General features: G+C 44.0%; 1 protein-coding gene across 1 annotated transcript; it reads left to right on the forward strand.

Moving 5' to 3' along the window:
• The first annotated feature begins 5,017 nt into the window (after window positions 1-5,017).
• Window positions 5,018-5,359, forward strand: LOC123366167 (histone H2B 8-like). The gene has a single exon (XM_045009346.1). It carries the CDS (start codon window positions 5,018-5,020, stop codon window positions 5,357-5,359), a length of 342 nt encoding a protein of 113 aa, XP_044865281.1.
• The last annotated feature ends 12,257 nt before the right edge of the window (window positions 5,360-17,616 follow it).

The following is a 17,616-nucleotide window of genomic DNA, read 5'->3' on the forward strand; positions in this document are numbered from 1 at the left end:
TGGTTAAATTGGAAAAGATGGGGATCGAAATGAAAATCCAGAGGTGGATAAGGAGTTGGTTAAAGGGGAGACTGCAGAGGGTAGTACTGAAAGGGGAACTGTCGGGTTGGAGGGGGTTACCAGTGGAGTTCCTCAAGGTTCGGTTTTGGGTCCTATTTTATTCAATCTATTTATTGCTGACCTGGGAACCAAGAGTAGGAGTGGGCTGATAAAGTTTGCGGACGACACCAAGTTGGGAGGTATTGCCAATTCGGAGAAGGATCGGGATATCCTCCAGGAGATTTGGATGACCTTGTAAACTGGAGTATTAGTAACAGGATGAAATTCAATAGTGAGAAGTGTAAGGTTATGCATTTAGGGATGACTAACAAGAATTTTAGTTATAAGCTAGGGACGCACCAGTTGGAAGTAACGGAGGAGGAGAAGGACCTGGGAGTCCTGGTTGATCGTAGGATGACTATGAGTAGGCAATGTGATGTGGCCGTTAAAAAAGCTAATGCGGTCTTGGGTTGCATTAGGCGGGGTATTTCTAGTAGGGATAAGGAAGTGCTAGTCCCGTTATATAAGGCGTTGGTGAGACCTCATTTGGAGTATTGTGTGCAGTTTTGGTCTCCCATGTTTAAGAAGGATGAGTTAAAACTGGAACGGGTACAAAGAAGGGCCACTAGAATGATCCGAGGAATGGAAGGCCTGTCGTATGACAGGAGACTTGAGGAGCTCGGTTTGTTTTCCTTAACCAAAAGAAGGATAAGGGAGATATGATTGCACTCTTTAAATATATCAGAGGGATAAATACCAGGGAAGGAGAGGAATTATTTCAGCTCAGTGCTAATGTAGACACGAGGACAAACGGATATAAATTGTCAGTCAGGAAATTTAGGCTTGAAATTAGACGAAGGTTTCTAACCATCAGGGGAGTGCAATACTGGAACAGCCTACCGAGGGAAACAGTAGGGCGAAGGACCTCCATGACTTTAAGATTAAGCTAGATAAGTTTATGGAGGAGATGGTATAATAGGACTTATTCAATAGGTCAATTAATTGCCAAACATGTAAATAATTGTGTCAAATAGGGTCAATGATATGATATTCTTAACCTCTTTCAGAGGGTATGGCTGGAGAGTCTTGCCCGCATGCTCGGGGTTCAGCTGACCGCCATATTTGGGGTCGGGAAGGAATTTTCCTCCAGGGCAGATTGGCAGTGTCCCTGGAGGTTTTTCGCCTTCCTCCGAAGCATGGGGCAGGGGTCGCTTGCTAAAAGAGTGGGTAGATCGGCTAATGTGGCCTGCATCTTGCAGGAGGTCAGACTAGATGATCATAATGGTCCCTTCTGATCTTGAATTCTATGATTCTATGATTCTATGATACTGCTATCCCTACCAACTAGAGACTCTGGCCAGTTCCTCAACACAGCCCACAAAACAAGAGGAGGGAGATCTCCCCGTGCACCTCTGAGTCCACGGGTTGCTGGGGAAGCGGAAAGGTGGCCCCAGCTGGGCCTCATTTTACCCCTCACCCCAGTGCAATAGTCCCTGTTTTGGGTGATTCTGCTCCTATCAACTGGAGTCTCTGGCGGGCTCCTTTCTGTAGCTGACAAGGAGAGGCATATGGGGGAAGGTACGACCTGGGTCCTAGTGCCCCCAGAGTAGGGTAGGTGCACATTTGCAGGTGCATGCATATAACAATTTTTAGCGGATGTTTGCACATATTAAGTACAGGAACAGGAGTGTGTACAAGTGAAGGCTAGCTAGAGGCCCAGCAGAAAATGTATCCATTTTTTTGTATTCTTAAAATCAGCTAAGGCACTCTGCGTGAACTACTAACTGGGACATCCAGGAACTGAGTCTTTCAATTCTGTTCTGTGTTCAACACCAATAGCAAGAGTTTGGGATACCAGTAATTGTTAGTCAAGTTAACTTACTTGCAGTCTACTAATTCAGTCCTCCTTTTCATCCTCTTAAATCTAAAGAGAAATATGTCAGGCTGAGGAATTTATGGAGAGAACAATTTTTAAAGGTAAATAAATGCACCCCACATTAAATTATTTAATTAGCACCAGTGTTTCTGGCGACAATAGATAACTGTAAGGAGTCAATTGTTTCTTCTAATGGTCAGTTAAATGTAATTACTACTACATATTGTTCATCTTCACGTTATACCTGCATATACATTTTTCCTGCATAACAACCAGCTTGAAAGTCTCACTTGAGGTAAGGAGCAGAATAAATTACTTTGCATGAGACAATTTAGAAAGAGAAACCCCTTCAACATTTGGATAATATATGAATTAAGCACTGATATGTTAGTGAGTGGCTGTTTTGGGAGAGAGAGGCAGAGAAAATGGTAATGTGTTTGTGGATTAACTAATAGTTATTTTACAGCGTCACTTCTAACATTCTCTGAGCTGACAAGATACTTGGTTTTATAGCAAATTATTGTTTGGATGGATCATAGACCAGAAGATGTGAAAAGATGCTAATAAGGATGAAAGATTTACATTTCTCAGGAAGAAAAAAAACCCTGCATTAATTGAGCCACAGGTTTGCCTTAATCACCCAACTAATTCTCAGGTGTGCTTTGAAAAGGGTGATGGAGTGAGTTGCAAGGAGTCTGAGACACCATTCTAGATGGTAGCGACACTATGGAAGTAATATCTAAGTAAACTGGAAAGGCAGGAAGTGAAGGAAGAGTCTCTATTTGCTGTGCTTATCAAACAGCAGAATAGGAAGGGGTGAGGTCCTGGAACTGTGATAGGCAGGGAAAGTCCACAAAAAATCTGGAAGATGAAGAGGAGGTTATTATCCTGGAATGTGAAGGGAAGGAAGTAGAAATTTTGGAGAATGAAAATAATACATTCCTCTGTCTATGATTCCTTTAAAATACTATACAGCAAATGCCTTAAAAAGGGGAATCATGTGCTCTAAGGATCTTCTATGATGTACAGTCTGCTGCTTGGCTAAGAAAACATGGTGGCCCTGGAACCACATAGAGATGCTTCTCTGCCAAGAACCAGTCCGGTCTAAGGGATTATTTTGGACCACAGCTTGAATCCGTTCCTGAAAGATGCTGTTGTCATAAATAAATGAGATGCCCTGAGTTCTGCTGTCCATACGGCAAAAGTAAGAGGACTGTGTTATAAATGAAAGATAGAATTTCACGTGTGCTGAAACAGGGTGGGTGAACTAGTATCTTTTAGTGGACCAGCTGCTGCTAGTGAAAGATACAAGCGTTCAAGCTTACACAGAGATCTTCTTCAGCTTTGTGTAGCTTGAAAGCTTGTCTCTTTCATCAACAGAAGTTAGTCCAATAAAACATATTACCTCACCCACCTTGTCTCCAGTATCCTTATACCAATACAGCAAACAACACATGAGCTGGACAAACTCAGTGATTCACTACATTTTGTTAGTAGCATTTGAGACAAAGAATTTAGATGCAGTGCTATGGAGGTGTAGGATGGAGAGTACGCTCCTGTAACCATCTCTATAGACCTTAGCATAGGAAGCAATGGAGGATATCTTGCTCTGCTCTCTGGACCCTTAGCTCTTATTAGTAACAAAATAACTGCTTTAAAAGGCCTTCAGTTTCACTGAGTTTGAAAGAGCACAAAACACTACAAAATTCTACAGAAAAAACCCTCTAATCCGTGTGAACCATTATTTGCTTTTTCAGCCAAGTCTGCACATAAACACAAACTGATGGATTGACAGATTTATTCCCATAATTGGTTTTGGCCCAAGAAGAATTCACATTTCTTAGTCAGTCAAGCAATCTATAATAATGTTTTTTGTTTCAGCTCCCTGGTTTTACTTTCATTTATATTAAAACAGCAGTAGTTGGAATATCTTTTAATGTCATTTTCATTCAACAAGCATTTCTTGGCAAAATATCAGGATCTTTGTTTCTTAGTAGTTTTTTGTTTTTTTTTTTAAATGGGCATTTAAAAGCTAATTTTGAATTCCATACAGATTTTCAAACAAACGGCTGCTTCAAATTTAAAGGGGGTTTAAAAATCATAGATGCTCATTTTCATATCATGTATTATGATAGGGGACTGATTTTTCATTTAAATTATACTACCTCTGTTTTAGTAATGTGGGGAATACAAATACAGCCTCAGAAGTGGGGGAAAGTTACCTTAAAGGCACATGGAAAAGAAAAGGGCCCGATCCTCATCTGGTGTAAAGCAGACTTCAGTGAAGCTATGCTATATACACCAGCTAAGGATCTGGCCCTAAATCTGCTAGAACAGTGACACAGCATTGGCCTGTCATCATCACAGTCCCTTTTAGGGACTTCCAGTCTCATATCAATGGAGAATAGAGAACAGGGTCTCTTACACCGGTGTATACCCAGAACACACCTCTGTTGAAGCCAGTGAAGTTACACTGGTACACCCAAGAGCAGAATTTGGCCCTACTTGTCTCCAGGGGTGATGTGGTTCCCAGAGGGACAGAGTATTGTTCCAGCCACCCCTCACTTCACCCTACCTGTCAAAACAAGAGCAATCTAAACAAGGCTCAGAGGGGGAAAAGAAAAGGAATTACAGATGTCATTTATCTTTTCACTCCAGCTGCTTAGCAATGGAATTAAAATAGAGTTGAAATGCCTGGTTGCTAGTGTTCATCTGCTTCTTCCACCAATATATAACAAAAGTTAAAGATGGTATAAAAAAAAAGATGGAGGAAGTTAGCAACAATTTTTTAAACATTTTTTTCTTGAAATTTGATTTTTTTCACCAGAATTTTGAAAAATGTCAACCAGCTCTAATGATCAAAGCAGCGAGACAAAGGGAATTTAAATTAGTTTTATCCACCAAGAGATTCTGGTCACAAATTCTCCAAGTGACCCAGCAATTGTATCTGCCTCAATATTCCACTTGCCCAGTTCTGCCACCAATATCTTCAGACTTCCTTCCATGTTGCCCTTTGTGTACATAACAACCTCCCCAAACTAATATGTAAACTTGATATGTGAAAGGAGTCACCAGTACAAAAGTTTGAGAACCCCTGGTATAATGGCTCACTCAGCACCTGGACAGACTCAGAAGAAAGGGGATAAGAAATGCAGAAAGACCAGGAAGGAGAGTTACTCTATCTCCACGTACAACGTACTGAAGCAAGTTCATCAAGACGCCGGTATTTTCTCCAGGGTCATGGGTATCATGAACTCCTTTGTCAATGATATCTTCAAGCACTTGGCCAGAAAAGCCTCTCATTTAGTGCATTATAACAAGCGCTCAGCCATCACTTTCTGGGAGATCCAGACCACTGTGCACTTGCTGCAGCCAGGAGAGCTGGCCAAACATGCTGTGTCTAAGTGTACTAAGGCCGTCACAAAATATACTAGTTCCAAGTAAACTCTCCAGTTATTTTGAACTATAACTGGGGCAGCGTTGCTGGGAGGCAGAGAGCAGCATGTCTTTGAGCTAGGGCCAGCTCAACTGGCTGACAGGCAAGGTGGCAAAAGGGAGTGGGGGAGAGAATGTTTCAAATCCCTCTCCATACGGTATGCTGTAGAGAGGGGTGACCTTCCAAAGATTTGGAGGTTCAATTTGGTTCTGTTCAGCGCAGTACTGAAAAGCTCACACTTTCGGTTCTGCATTACTATTCTGGAATCTCATAGAAGCAGGTCCTCTCTCCTCACCCCCTGACATTTCTGGTATTTCCTGCTTAGGCCATAAATTGATATCTATTATTTTTACAGCACCCACACATGTGCAGGGTACCTCACACCACAAGTTAGAAGACATGGTTTTGAAAACAGCTTCTCTGGTGCTTCCATTCCTAGTTTAGGATTAGAAAGTAATTTCCTCAAATAATGACCCCCTAATCCAGTGGTTCTCAAACTTTTGCATTGGTGATTCCTTTCACACAGCAAGCCTCTGGAGGTGAAGCACAGTTTTGGGGTGAAGGCTGATAGCTCATGCCCCCCATGTAATAACCTTGCTACCCTCTGAGGGGTCATGACCCCCAGTTTGAGAACCCCTGCCCTAATCTTTCTATGACATTTTTGTTACTCCCTACCTGCAATTTTACATTTCCCTTATTGTACAGAACTCACTTTGTAGGTGCTCTTGGCTATATTTAGCAAATTCATTGCTGTTGCCATAAGTATTCCCCTCCCCCAATATAATATTTATCCTCATTTACATTATGACATGTCAAAAGAATTTTCAGGGGGTCACATATCCTCCAAACCACCTCTCTTATAGGCTATAACTTTTGGACTGTAATAGAGGCAGTGACTTTCCAGAGGTCCGGGTCCCATAGTGCTAGGCACTGTATATGCACATAATGAAAGAGACAGGTCCTGCCCTGAAGAGTTTAGGGGCTGATCTTGAGGTGCTGAGCATTCCCAGCTTGCTCTGCAATCAGTGGGACTTGCAGATGCTCAGCAACTCTGAGGATCAGTCTAAACAGCACATTTCTACTGCGTTCAATCTACTGCAATTTTGGGATCATCCAGAGTGTTCTTGTGCAAATGGTATTGCTTAGTGGTGCACAAACACTGTTAACATGCAGCTTCCTGACAGTAACGTTGATTATCTTCGCAAATTATTCTTTTAGTTTATTATTAGTTGAGTGCTGACAGTACACTTGGCTCTCTTCAGAACAAAAATTCTGGACACATGCAGAACCTTCCAAGAAGACATAACATCTCAATCCGGTTGGTTTCCAGGTCCCCCATGGTATATTTTCATTCTATACTTTCATCTCTCTCTGGGAAGATACGTACCTCTGCTTGCTCAGAGGCGGTTCCCACTTTTCTGACTTTGCATTCAGTGTATTGTACAGACCTTGCAATAGTTTTTGTTTGACATTGGAATGCCAAAAAAATGAGCAATATTTGAACATTAGGTCCATTTTAAAAATAAAGAGCAGAACAGCAAACACTAATATTTTATGTTTAAAAGAAAATTAAACATCTTTCCTTGATACTACCCATAGATACTGTCAAAAAAAAAAAGAAAAGAAAAAAAAAGCCACAATTCATTTTTTTGGCCCCAAATCAACAAATCTGTTAAGAGGTGCTTAAAGTTAAGCATGTTCTTAAGTTCTATTGAAGTACACTGTCAGCACTCAAATATCAATAATAACATTGGAAACTAACCCACTTTCCTCAGAAAACTATATGTTAATATCAGAGTAAATATCGTATAAGCATGAAAAATACTTCCTTTTAAAGCAAGTCAATGGGACTTCATCATGGGCTTAAATGCTTTGCTGAACCAGGGCCTCTAACCCATTTATATAACATAATAAGAGCAGAATGTGGGCCTGATCGTGCAAACTCTTAGGTGAGTAATTTAATTAGTTAGCAGAGCACTGCTGTGAACTAGAGTTGAACTCGGGGGGTGAAGTTAACAAATCCCATTAAGAAAAATATAATAAATATGGGCTGATACTGCATGGAGCTGAGTGCCTGCTGAGAGATGCTGAATTCAAGGGAATAGAGAATGCTCAGCATTTCTCAGGAGGTTTTTGCTTACTGAAGAATAAGAATCATGCAAATTGCTATTCTAGTCCCCAATCCAATAAATAGAGAGTTTATTGTTCTAAAAGCAGCAAAGAGTCCTGTGGCTCCTTATACACTAACAGACGTCAGCTAGTCTATAACGTGCCACAGGACTCTTTGCTGCTTTTACAGATCCAGACTAACATGGCTACCCCTCTGATATTGTTCTAAAGAGTATGTGTCAAAATTACATTTGCCATCCTTCTGGCTCCTTTGACAACAATGTAAAGAGAAGTGAATATACTCATTAAAAATGCTGGATATTTGCTTTCTTATGGCTTATGAAGGCTAGATGACACTCTCACTCGTCAATGTAAAGGGTGCTGTTGATGGTGTTATGAAGCCCCTGCCCCCATCCTGGGAAGCTGATACAAGGACCAGTATTTACTGCTGCTTCAGAAGAGAGTTTGCTTGGCTCCTTTTCCTGTCCAGCTGCTCATGGTGCGTGGTTGCAACTGTGTGCATACAAGTATTTGTTGGGGCATTTGAAAAATGGCAGTCTGCAATGCTACGAAAGTCTCATGACCTTCCAGGTTTACACTTGCTAAAGGAAACCGTCTGCATTGAATCCCAAGAGTTTTTACCACCAAAGATAAGTTAATGGGGATGTTGGGGGAAATCAAACCCGACGGAAGTGTTCTAGTGTAATCATCATTTACTTTTTAACAGCAATAGGAAAACTATAGGAAAGCTGAACGTCAATTGAATTAGGAGCGAGGTCCATTTTGTGCCTTGGTGGATGCCATGAGGACATAATAAACCTTGATTTAAGAGGCGTTCCATCTTCATTCTCCTACCCCAATGCCCTTGCACAGCAGCCTGAAATAACTGTGTTGCCGTACTCCCCGGAGCACAGAGGCTACTCTCTCACAGCACTCCCTGGGGTATGGAAAAGCAGAAACCTGTTCTCTCCCCTCTTCGCCCCCCACATGCACCAGCCAGCAATGTCTTTCAGGTGGGACTGGAGTCTGCTGCATCCTCTGAAGGGGTGTAGCAGAAGGTGTATGCTCCTGCTCCCTTCCAGTAGCTCCCCCCAGGGCAGACAACTTTTTACCTCCCCCGCCTCAGGCTAGTGCCTCTAAGGCATGATTGAACCTCAAACAATCTGAATGAAATACTAGCTAGTTAGAGGGCTAGACTAGGCTCCTAGAGAAGATTGTTCCTGGATTCTTCTACATTTTTAATGACACAAGACAGCAAAAAAATGTCAATCATATCCCGGAGTCTCTACTGTGCAGGGGCGGCAGCTATTCCTTGCCCTGGAGTATAATCTAGGAATGCAGCTACACCCTTCCTGGAAGTAAGTGTTAGGACATGCTGTGTCAGCTGTGGCCCAGCACTGTCTCTTTATTTAGCATTAGTGCATTGTCTTACAGCCTCCAGACACGCTGAGCATTTCTGCAAATGTGGGTATGGCTGCCTAAGAAAAGCTCCAGAGAAGGAGGTTACAGCAAGTAATTAATACCTGTTCCTGAGTGTGTATGTCAATATAGATACATATTACACACATAAAAGCTATGTTAAAAAATGATTAAGGTGGTAAAGTCAAGCACTGAAAAGTTAAGAAATGCCAGGAATGCCAGAGTGGAGGGAGCATGCTCTGTTTCTCTGTGGGAATGGCACATGTACACTGAGAGCTGAGAGAGACTCAAACACGCTGCACGAGGATGGAATCCTCAGAGATTTTAGCTGCTAAAATCAAAAAAGTCTCTACTGAGCACGTGCAAACTGCAGTTTTTCAAAGGCATATAATAATACCTGGTCAGGAATTTTTTGATTAAAGAATTTTCTTCTGAAAATGCTGATTCAACATAACTGAAACCAGCACAGAAATTTATCCTCTGACAAAACTTTCACCAGGAAAGTTTTTCAAGTCCAGGATGGAATATTTGGACAGAACCAGAAACCAGGAAATCCACCCTAGAATCGCCACATCCTATAGAATCAGTCTCTGTCTTTTGCCCAATGAATATTAAATTATTTATAAAAGTGGAACAGGTCCACGGGAGAAATTGAGCCCTGGTCTACACTAGGACTTTAATTCGAATTTATCAGCGTTAATTCGAACTAACCGCTCAACCGTCCACACCAGGAAGCCATTTAATTCGAACTAGAGGGCTCTTTAGTTCGAATTTGGTACTCCACCCCGGCAGGTGGAGTAACGCTAAATTCGCACTTGCTAGCTCGAATTAGGCTTGGTGTGGATGCTAATCGAACTTAGCAGCTCCGGGAGCTATCCCACAGTTCACCACTCTGTTGACGCTCTGGACAGCATTCCGAGCTTGGATTCTCTGGCCAGCCACACAGGAAATGACCCGCGAAAATTTGAATTCATTTTCCTGTCTGGGCGGTTTGAATCTGACGTTCTGGTTGCACATCGGGGCGAGCTCCGCAGCACCTGCAACGATGCAGAGCTCTCCAGCAGAGGAGTCCGGGCAATCCCAGAATAGAAAGAGGTCCCCAGCATGGACTGACCGGGAAGTCCAGGATCTGATCGCTGTGTGGGGCGAGGAGTCTGTGCTCTCGGAGCTGCGCTCCAACAAGCGGAACGCGAAGACCTTCGAGAAGGTCTCTAAAGCCATGAAAGACAAAGGATACAGCCGGGATGCGATGCAGTGCCGCGTGAAAGTGAAGGACCTAAGACAAGGGTATCAAAAAGTCAGAGCGGCAAACGGACGCTCCGGAGCCCAGCCCCAGACATGCCGCTTCTACGAGGCACTGCATGCCATTCTAGGTGGGTCTGCCACCAGTGCCCCACCAGTGACGGTGGACTCCGAGGACGGAATAGTGTACCGGGACAGTTCCCCCTCCCTGTTCGCCGATGGGGAAGATGAGGAAGGGTCTGTTGAGGACGGCGCAGGCGACATCGAACCCACTCCCGCTTTCCCTGACAGCCAGGATCTCTTCATCACCCTCACAGAGATCCCCTACCAACCGTCCCCGCCCGTTAACCCGGACTCGGAATCAGGGGAAGGATCAGGCGGTAAGTGCTACAAACAGGGATACATTTATTTTTTTAAGAAACAGGGATATATATAAAAAATAGAAATACTATATAACAATTTTTAAATATAAAACTAGACAAACAGCAGGTCTACACAAACAGCAATGGAGCAATAGTCCTCTGGGGATAGTTCAAAAAAGCTCTCAGAGAGCAGCTGGAAAAGCCTCAGCAAGAGGTTTCTTGGGAGAGGTGCTTTATTGGGTGCTCCGTTGAAGCACACTCTTCCGCGCCAGGCCATCCTCAGGTACAGGGGGACCATCGCCTCGACGAGCATGGCAGCGTATGGTCCTGGTCTGTGCAGGGCTTCTGTTAGCATCCGCTCTCTCTGTGTGCGCCTGACACGCCTCAGGGTGATGTCGTTGTGGAAGTGCTGCATCTAATTAGTGGAATTAGTGTACTGTTACTATTGTGCATGGTAGACTTTTACTTTGCATAAGAATGACCCTCGCTTAACAGAGTTTTACTTTGCATAAGAATGACCCTCGCTTAACAGCCACGTGTTGCAGGCCACAGAGGAAAAGCATACAGTGATCTTTCCCGTTCACTGGCGGGAGGTGCCGCATAACGCTCATCTTTTCTGCTTTGCACATTGCCTCCAGCAGGAGAGCACAGCTAAGCAGTAACTGATAAGCACTCTGTACTGTAAGGCTTACCAGGACTTTGTGCAAGAGGGATGCAGCTGTCTCTCCTCGCTTGTGCACTATCCAGTGCAATCGCGCCGCCAATGAGAGCGTATTCCGAAATCTCGGACTAGTTCCGAGATCTCCTGAGACTTGGTTCCCTGTTTGGTCTTCTTAACTGAAACTGACTAGACTGTGTTTACTGTTGGAAAACATGTATTTGTTCAAGGAAATCACCTACTTTTTCGCATCACACAGCTTCGGGTCCTTCCCGGACTGCCCCGCCATCCCCCTCGCAGAGGCTGGCTCAGATTAGACGCCGAAAGAAAAAGACAAGGGACGACATGTTCCAGGAACTGATGGCCAGCTCCAGAGCGGAGGCGGCAGAGCAGAGACAGTCGAGGGAGAGCCTGTGTCAGCAGCATCGCACACACATGGAACGGGAGGATAGGTGGCGGCAGGAAGACCAGCAGGCGACTCAAACGCTGCTTGGTCTAATGAGGGAGCAAACGGACACGCTCCGGCGCCTTGTAGATGTTCTGCAAGACCGCAGTCAGGAGGAGAGAGCCCCCCTGCAGTGCATCTGCAACCGCCCTCCAACGCCAAGAAGTCCTGTCCCCCCCTCACCCAAAGTGACAAGACGGAGGGGCGGTAGGGGCCGTGAGAACTGTCCCTGCACCGCAGCACACCGATAATGTTCGAGACAACTGTCGCGCTGTAAATTTGTACAAGCTCTTTCCTTAAAGCATCAACCAGTCCCAACTCCAAGTTTAAACCCCCCACTGTGTACTACATTATTAAAAGCGGTTTTGTGTTACTGACTGTTTCCGTCATGTTTCTGGTGTCAGAAGACTTTCTGTTGTTCTGTAGGGGGGGGGGGTTGTAATTTCACTGCATAGCCCACAGTGCCATGCTACAGACTTGGCTGCAGGGTCAACTGCAGGGCACACACAGACTGCAGTCACTAGGCACCAGGGACAGTCTGTGTGGTGTATGCTGCCCCGGGTCTTTCCTTGATGTGTATGCTTGTGCAGGGTCCTGGTGCCTGACATCCCAGAATGTAAAGGCAGGCTTCCCTTCACATGCACTTGGACCGTAGTCACGATCCTCCCCGGTGCCCTGAGCCCCAAAAAGAGACCTCATCCAGGGGCAGATACTCACCCTTCCCCCACACCCCTCACCCCTTCCAACGCCCAAACCCACAGCCGTCATGTTAACCCCTATCCAAAGACGGCACCCCTCGCCCCTTCCTGCAAACCCACCCATCAGTGCACACCTTAACCAGCACAGAGTGCTTCCATGTTTCAACGAAGAAAGAGAAATGCAAAGTCAACGAAAGATTTATTATTAATTACTAAAACATGTCCTTAGTTTTAAAACGTCCTTCGGAACTGGGGGAAACTTGGTTTATGATCAGGCTCTCTTAAAATCAAGTGGACAGTCACAGGTTACCCTGCTCTGCGAGGAAACTCGCTTTCAAAGCCTCCCTGATGCATATCGCTTCCCGCTGGGATATTCTCTCAGCACGGGTGTCTGGCTGATCGTAAACAGCAGCCAGGCGATTTGCCTCAACCTCCCAAGCGGCCAAAAAGGTCTCGCCCTTGCTCTCACAGAGATTGTGGAGCACACAGCAAGCAGCAATCACTACGGGGATATTCTTTTCGCTGATGTCCGAGCGAGTCAGTAAGGTCCGCCATCTCCCCTTGAGACGTCCGAAAGCACACTCCACCACCATTCTGCACTTGCTCAGCCGGTAGTTGAAGAGTTCCTTGTCTCTGTCCAAGGCGCCTGTATAGGGCTTCATGAGCCAGGGCATTAGCGGGTAGGCCGGGTCCCCGAGGATCACTGTAGGCATCTGCACATCCCCAACCGTTATTTTGTGGTCCGGGAAGAAAGTGCCTGCCTGGAGGCGTCTAAACAGACCAGAGTTCCTGAACACACGCGCGTCATGAACCTTGCCCGCCCACCCGACGTTGATGTTGGTAAAACGTCCCCTATGGTCCACCACAGCTTGCAGCACCATTGAAAAGTAGCCCTTTCGGTTAATGTACTCGCTGGCCTGGTGGGCTGGTGCCAGGATAGGGATGTGAGTCCCATCTATAGCCCCACCGCAGTTTGGGAATCCCATCGCGGCGAAGCCATCTATGATGACCTGGACATTTCCGAGAGTCACTACCTTTGAGAACAGTTGCTCAACGATTGCGTGGGCTACTTGAATGACAGCAATCCCCACGGTAGATTTGCCCACGCCAAAGTGGTTCGCTACTGACCGGTAGCTGTCTGGCGTGGCAAGTTTCCAGAGGGCTATGGCCACTCGCTTCTGCACACTCAGGGCTGCTCGCATCCTTGTGTCCTGGCGCTTCAGGGCAGGGGACAGCAAGTCACACAGTTCAAGGAAAGTGCCCTTACGCATCCTGAAGTTTCGCAGCCACTCTGTGTCATCCCAGACCTGCAGCACTATGCGGTCCCACCAGTCTGTGCTTGTTTCCCGGGCCCAGAATCGCCGTTCCACACCATGAACTTGACCCATTGCCACCATGATCTCCACTGCCCGGCGTACCCTGCTTTCTGAGAGGTCTGCGCCACTCTCCTCACCGTGCTGCCGGAGCCTCCTCGCCCGGTTTCTCAGCATCTGACTGTGGAAGAGGTGGACGATAACGTGCGAGGAGTTGACAACGGCCATAAGTGCAGCGATGATCGCAGCGGGCTCCATGCTCGCAGTGCTGTGGCGTCCGCGCTGTAACCGACCAGACAAGGGCGCGAACAGATTTCCCGCCGGCGCTTTCAAGGAAGACAGGGAGGGCGGGATTGACGGTTCAATGATGACACATTTTTTCCCCCAGCATGCATTGGGGGGGAATCCCACAATTCCAATGGGCAGCGGGGAGTGCGGGAACTGTGGGATAGCTTCCCACAGTGCACCGCTTCCAAAGTCGAAGCTGGCCCCGTGAATGTGGACTCAGAAGTTCGAATTTGTGTATTTAGTATGGATACACAAATTCGACTTCATAAGGTCGAATCCACAAATTCGACTTAAGTAGATTCGAAATAGTCCTGTAGTGTAGACAAGCCCTGAGACTAAATCAGGCAGAGCAGGAACTTTAACATGGCTCTCCCATGTGCTAAGTGACTCCCGTAGCCACTGGGGTATTAGCTAGTGGGCAAATGCCCTCTCTTGTTTTTCATCAGACTTATAATGGTCTAATTTTCATTCTAACATGGAATGAAACAATTTTTGGAACATTGAAATTTTTCATGAAACAAAATTCTTGCTTCTGGCCAGCCTTATTTATAACTTGGCCAAATCTGGTAGAGTTTCATGAGGATGGCAAAAAGCAGATCCCTGACACAAAGGCAACCCACCTGTCACATTTCAACTCCCTGCTATAAATCATGAGGGCATGAGAACTGTTTAAAGAGGTGGTCTCTAGAACTTAACAAGGACAAAACAATGTATTTTTTTTCTACCATAGTTCTCAGAAACAGCTGAACTGTTTGGGATTAAATTTAAGGGGAGGGATAGCTCAGTGGTTTGAGCATTAGCCTGCTAAACCCACGGTTGTGAGTTCAATCCTTGAGGGGGCCATTTGGGGAATGGGTAAAAATCTGGAGAATAGCCCTGCTTTGAGCAAGGGGTTGGACTAGATAACCTCCTGAGGTCCCTTCTAATTCTATGACTTGTTTCTTTATTAAAAATTCAACCTGAGGCAGACACCTCAGCCCAAACGGTTAAAGTCTGGCAAAGTTATAAGCAACTGAAAACATAGTCTTACAATAGGAAGTGTTGGGCAACCTTAGTAACCTGTAGCATGAAGAACATATTTTCCCATACAGCAAATGTATGAAGCTGAATCCACGGAATTTCCCTCCCCCACTTCTTGTGTGGACTTAATGATGCCATTAGAGATGCCTGTCTACCAAGCATTTTTAGCTGTGGGTAACCTCTCTGGCTTTCAAAATAAGAGAAGTGAAAATATGAATCTAAGAGACATTTTTAAGCCATAACCACAGCATATCTCCTTCTTACCCATCCCTCCTGAAACTATGTGAAATGTTTTGTCATGTCACATTGCGTGCCATCAGACTTAAGGCAGGAGAAAGGCATAAGCTTCTATTGTAGCATCGAAGTGCAAGCTCCTCTTCTTCAAAGAGTCAGTACAGTTTTAGATTTACCAGTTCAACCACGACTGGATTTTAAGAGGATAAAGTATAACCAAGGAATAGTTTAGAAATGTGTCCAAAGCCATCAGAGTACAGTAAAACCACACTTTGGGGTAGGAACTATCATTTTGTTCAGTGCTTGTGCAGCCCCTAGCACAATGGGGTGCTAGTCCAGGACAGCACTACTACAGTACAAATAATAATTTCCACTAATAACTGGGAGAGCTAATGCAAATTACTGCATTTAGGTAATCAGTGAATAATTGAGAATAATTTAAAAAAGCAAGGACAATATCGTGCACAATTCTATTCATCTTTTTAAATTGTGCCCATCTCACTGTATGCTCAGGTACAACATGGTTACTTCATCTGTTCAGCACATATTATAATAAAGATTAAAACTAAATATTTCCTAGTATATTAATAAATGTTCTATAGCTTTTTTTGTTAAAGTGATGAAGCTTTTGAAGGTCAAATCCTCAGCCCCTGATTGTGCTGCTGAGGCCTGGAGAGAGTCCATTTTATGTGGGAAAATTATGAAGTGTGTGAATTAGTGAAGTGCGAAAGTGTGAGGTTCCTCTCTATACCCATGGCTAAGCATTAACCTCAGACACAATGTTCATAACTACTACATTTGTGGTGAGTTCTGTACATCTTTAGCAAAGGGAAATATTTAGATTAATGTTGTCAATATATCCAGAAGCCTGGATTCAGAGCTCTCAATTCATGGTCCTTTTAAACCCTCAATTGCAAATGAGGGATTACTCTGCCTGTGCAATCTCAGCCGGGTGGAAGGAACGGCTGAATGGCCTATTCCCTGATGGTGTTTTTTACATGTAATTAAATAAAATGCAGCAGATAGGTGGAAGGAAATTCTCAACAATCTTTAAAAGAACATCTCTTCAGGCTATGTGTGTATCTTTACTGCCTTTTCTTAGCTGACAGGACTATTTCTGGTATCAGCCAGTGAATGCTGTTTATGCCAATGATTTGGCCTCTGTGCCCCTCAGTAATTCAAGGCATTAAACAGTTTATACTTTAACCTTTTCATTTATTTAATTTGAAAGATCAACTGGGTTTACAGTTTATAATTAAGTTTACAATTAAGCTCCTCAAACTATGGGTAAAAAATGAAAAGAAAAAAACAAACTAGTGCTGTGCAGAGGATGAAAATTCCATATTGTGAAGGATTTCAAGATTTTGACCTTTTTTTTCAGCTCAATTTGGAGCAAAAATCCAAAATGTTGATGTTATCTACAAAAGAAAATTATAAAAAAAAAAAGAAAAAAAATGGGGGGTGAACAAGTTATTTCTATTTAGACCTATTTTATATAATGAAACATTAAAAACATTGAAACAAAATATCATTTCAAGATGAAAAAAATAAAATATTTTGTTCCAGTATTGTCACAATTTTGCTCCATTTTTTCCAAAATAGAGATTTTGTAAAAAATTACATGATTTCAAAAAGTGTTTTGATTTTGACAGCACTGCATTTCCCAGACACACTTGAGTCACTTTTTAATCGCACAACCAGGTCTGCCATAGAATTTGATGATCCATATTTCTGGTAGCATCCACCATCTCCTTGGCTGCAAGTGAAAGCTACCCTCCTCTTTTGAAACCGTAGGAATGAGGCCAAGTTGCAAATGCCACCTGCCTTCTGTCAATGGTGACTCCCCCATCCACTGAAGCTAGCCATTTGCAAAAGCAGTGGTGAATCAAGCCTATAAAGTATGTAGTGACCTGAAGAGAGTCTAATACAGTCAATTTCTTATTAAGTGATTTTGAAGTAGAGTGAGTTGGATTTTTGTCCTAAACAAAACACTTGTTTTGAACACTTGTACTGAAGTTTGAAACTGGATGCTTTCCAGTTTCCAAATTCTCTTGGTTCAACGTATAGCCCAAGTAAACTATTATTAGCATTTGACTCACAACTTTGGTTTCATACGGATTATTTAATTTAAAACCAGCAAAGAATCCAGTGGCACCTTATAGACTAACAGACGTTTTGCAGCATGAGCTTTCGTGGGTGAATACCCACTTCTTCGGATGCAAGAAGTGAATACCCACTTCTTCTTGCATCCGAAGAAGTGGGTATTCACCCACGAAAGCTCATGCTGCAAAACGTCTGTTAGTCTATAAGGTGCCACAGGATTCTTTGCTGCTTTTACAGATCCAGACTAACACGGCTACCCCTCTGATACTTAATTTAAAACCGTTATTCAGGAAATGAAAAACTTTAATAACATTTTCCAGCAGTCCAGAGGTGTATGTATTACTTTAACCTACACTTTCTTGAAGGATCTACTG

The sequence above is a fragment of the Mauremys mutica genome, chromosome 3 (genome assembly GCF_020497125.1).
Source record: "Mauremys mutica isolate MM-2020 ecotype Southern chromosome 3, ASM2049712v1, whole genome shotgun sequence".
In the NCBI taxonomy this organism is placed as follows: domain Eukaryota; kingdom Metazoa; phylum Chordata; order Testudines; family Geoemydidae; genus Mauremys; species Mauremys mutica.